Source organism: Cyprinodon variegatus, unplaced genomic scaffold (genome assembly GCF_000732505.1).
Source record: "Cyprinodon variegatus isolate N-32 unplaced genomic scaffold, C_variegatus-1.0 Scaffold95, whole genome shotgun sequence".
Taxonomy (NCBI): domain Eukaryota; kingdom Metazoa; phylum Chordata; class Actinopteri; order Cyprinodontiformes; family Cyprinodontidae; genus Cyprinodon; species Cyprinodon variegatus.
In genome coordinates this window covers 601,897-605,142 of record NW_015150548.1, presented here as the reverse complement: position 1 = coordinate 605,142, position 3,246 = coordinate 601,897, and the positions used below count along the sequence as shown (strand labels likewise).

The 3,246-nt window shown below is 41.6% G+C and overlaps 1 protein-coding gene across 1 annotated transcript in view; it reads left to right on the top strand.

The window, feature by feature from the left end:
- LOC107084230 (tensin-like) overlaps nt 1-2,978 on the top strand; it is a 132,708-nt gene extending 129,730 nt beyond the window's left edge. The window contains exons 24-30 of the mRNA XM_015373961.1: nt 292-842; nt 924-1,010; nt 1,969-2,097; nt 2,186-2,281; nt 2,369-2,446; nt 2,575-2,646; nt 2,902-2,978. Coding sequence (XP_015229447.1) covers nt 292-842; nt 924-1,010; nt 1,969-2,097; nt 2,186-2,281; nt 2,369-2,446; nt 2,575-2,646; nt 2,902-2,978 — 1,090 coding nt within the window. The remainder of the gene's footprint in view (nt 1-291; nt 843-923; nt 1,011-1,968; nt 2,098-2,185; nt 2,282-2,368; nt 2,447-2,574; nt 2,647-2,901) is intronic.
- Nucleotides 2,979-3,246: the final 268 nt, after the last annotated feature.

Here is a 3,246-nt window from a genome sequence, read left to right as displayed (position 1 = left end):
TCAGCACGGGAGGAGAATTACGCCCAGGAGCAAATAGATAAAAATAGACCGGAGGAAAAAAAACATGAATCAATTCTCTTGCGGACGTGTCGATGCATCGATCCAACAGCCGACGATCCGATGCATCGATACAAAACGATTATTATTTACACCCCTACCTGGTAGGGAGTGTAACAACTTTATTTGGGTTTAGACACTAGCGCATGTTTTTTACTCTTATTCCATATTTTTGTGAATGTATATATAAAGTTAGATTTTTTAGAAAAACAATACTTTTTTTTTCATGTTCAGAAGGAGGACTGGTTCTTCAGATGGTGGCCCCCACGGACCCCCTTCCCCATACACCCACAGACCTGCCTCTCCTGAGGGATCCCAGGTCAACATCATGGGTGTGCACACCGTCCCCGGCAGCCCAAACACCCTCCACCGCACAGTGGCCACCAACACGCCACCAAGCCCTGCCCTTCAAAGACGATTAGGTCAAGCCAGCCCCTCCCTGGCCAGACACCAGTCCCCTTCCGGGGCCCCTTCTAGTCCTCTGATAGGCCGAAACCCTAAAAGTGCAACAGACGGCGTTCCCCCAAGTCCGCTAATGGGACGGCGCGCAGTGTCGAGCGGCCGCAGCACACCTGACGAGCTGAGGGCAGCGTCTCGCCAGGGGAGCGCCCAGCCGCCTCCCACCCCTGCCTTCCCTGTCTCCCCGCAGCTCCCTGAGAAGAGACACATGTCCAGTGGAGACGTGGAGAGGACAGACAACAGGAACCTGATACCAGCCAGTGGTGGCAGTACGCCAAACCTTTCTGGCACCCATACTCTCCCAGATGTCTCCAAGTCTATCTATGGTGAGACACGCAGGACTGTGTTGGCTTACAGTTAGATTATCTAAACACTAATGGTCCTCACTGTCATTTTCATTTAAACAGATGGCAATCCAGACATAAGGATGAATGTTAAGTTTGTCCAGGACACCTCTAGGTTTTGGTACAAACCAGATATCTCCAGAGAACAAGGTGAGAACTTTACCTACAGATAAAACTTAAAAATATAAAATTTTTTCCCCCTGCTCAGAAGTAGATGGAAGAAAAGCTATTACTTGTACTGATACATATGAAAATTGGTGGGATATGTTAAAGGCATGCCAATTTTTCCATTATTTTTGGAAGCAAAGAACAGGTTTTGTAAATGAAAATCTGAAAAACTGAACACATCCTATAATTTCAAATTTGGAAAAAGAAACAATCCGGAAATTATTCTTTAAAAAACCTTTAATTAAATAAAAGTTTTTAGAGAAAATAGTTTTTTTTTAAAGATTTTTTTATCAAATTATTTTCTTTTCAAATTTAGATTACAACCCTTTAAGTAAACATCACACTGGGTTAGCATTAATGATTTCACTAGTGTGACAAAACTAGGAAAGTAAACAATGAAGAACAACAAGTAAGCAATCCAGTGCGTAGAAAGTTTGCTATATTGTTTCGCTCTTTGATTTTTCCGAATCCCTGTCAGCAGTGCCGAGCCATGTTTATCAAATGTAAACGGAGTTGTTTTGGCTTGTTAGGTCAGATGCGACTGGCACGGTGTGTTCACCTCCGTACATTGCACTCGATGGTATCACGTAAATAGGTGGGTCAGATGTACCCATAGCATGATGAGACAAGGGTCAATGGGAACTTCCAATTCCACTAAAAGTTTTTTGTTCCCAGGTTTAAACATGACCCCCACTTTGGGAGTCCATGGCATAGACAATTAGGTACAGAGCTGAAAAGGTGTGTAAGAGCAAGGCGGCTAACAGGCATCACCCAGTATTCCCTTAAGAAATAGGAGTTCCAGCTGACAATTGCGAGATTGTTTGTAAAAGATAATAGTCCATGTGGTGTCAGCTAAATCTAGAATATCTCAACAGATTTTAAATATCTTCAGACTGTTTATTAAGTCATTTCCTTGGTATTCTTATTTTCTACCTTGCAGCCATCAGTCTGTTAAAAGACAGGGAGCCAGGGGCATTCATCATCCGGGACAGTCACTCGTTCCGTGGAGCCTATGGTCTGGCTATGAAAGTGGCTTGCCCCCCACCAACAGTCCAGCAAAATAAGAAAGGTAAACTCTGTAAAATATGCAGTACTTTTATTCCGTTTATTGCCTATTTTATATAAATAATTTCATGTTTAATGTGTTTCTTTGGTAGCTGGCGACTTGACCAATGAGCTGGTGAGGCACTTCTTGATTGAGACGAGCCCCAAAGGTGTACGTCTGAAAGGTTGCCCCAACGAACCCTATTTTGGTGGGTTTCTAACTTATTTTCCTGCCTGAGGTATGACTTCTTGAATCCATTGGTCCAGTTTGACACAAAGCTTTGCTTTGATTACAGGATGCCTCTCTGCTCTGGTATACCAACATGCAATGACTCCTCTGGCTTTGCCTTGCAAACTGATGATCCCTACCAAAGGTCAGCTAAACCATAACTCTCCATGTTTTTTCACATGTTTTATGATGCTAAGAAAAAAAAAAATGTTTGTACTGGCTTATTTCTTTGGTTTACCTTGTGTTATTTGAATTACACCCCCTTCCCTAAAGACCCAAATGAAGAGGCACTAGAACTCGCTACACCTACTGATCCGGTGGTTGAGCTTCTCAAACAAAGCGCTGGTAAGAATTTAAATACTTTAGGGGTAGAGATTTAATTCCTATTATCCTTATGAGGCAATTTCTTAAGATGCTCCGAAAAACAAAGGCAACATTCAATGGGTAAAGTCTCTGCAAACTGTTGTTTCTTCGCTTTCTTTGGCAAAGATGCCAATCCTTTTAGAGAAAGTGGTTAAGACGTAAACTTTTTCTTTTCTAGAGAGATGGTAAATAAAATATTTTCTCATTTTCCTAAACTTTGTTAACCTTCTTTTACAGTTCAGAAGGTTCCAGAGGAAGCTTATGGTAAATACTGTTTTGTGCTTATGAAAATGCTTATATGGAGTTGTTCTTGAATTTGGGCCTAAAGATATACATTATTGCATGGGCAATACATGCATGCAAGTGATGGTCAATAGTTATCTGGGTGCAAAGCCTCCCAACCTTTTCCCTAATGCCTAAATAGAAAAGAACTGGACTTGATTCATGAATCCCTTTTTTTAACCAAAAGGCTTTCCTAAGTCTTAATTTTAGTTACCGAATTCCCAACTCATACCACAGGTATCTGCAGACATTTACTTACAGTTCAAATTACACTGCCTGGGCAAAAAAAAAAAAATTGTC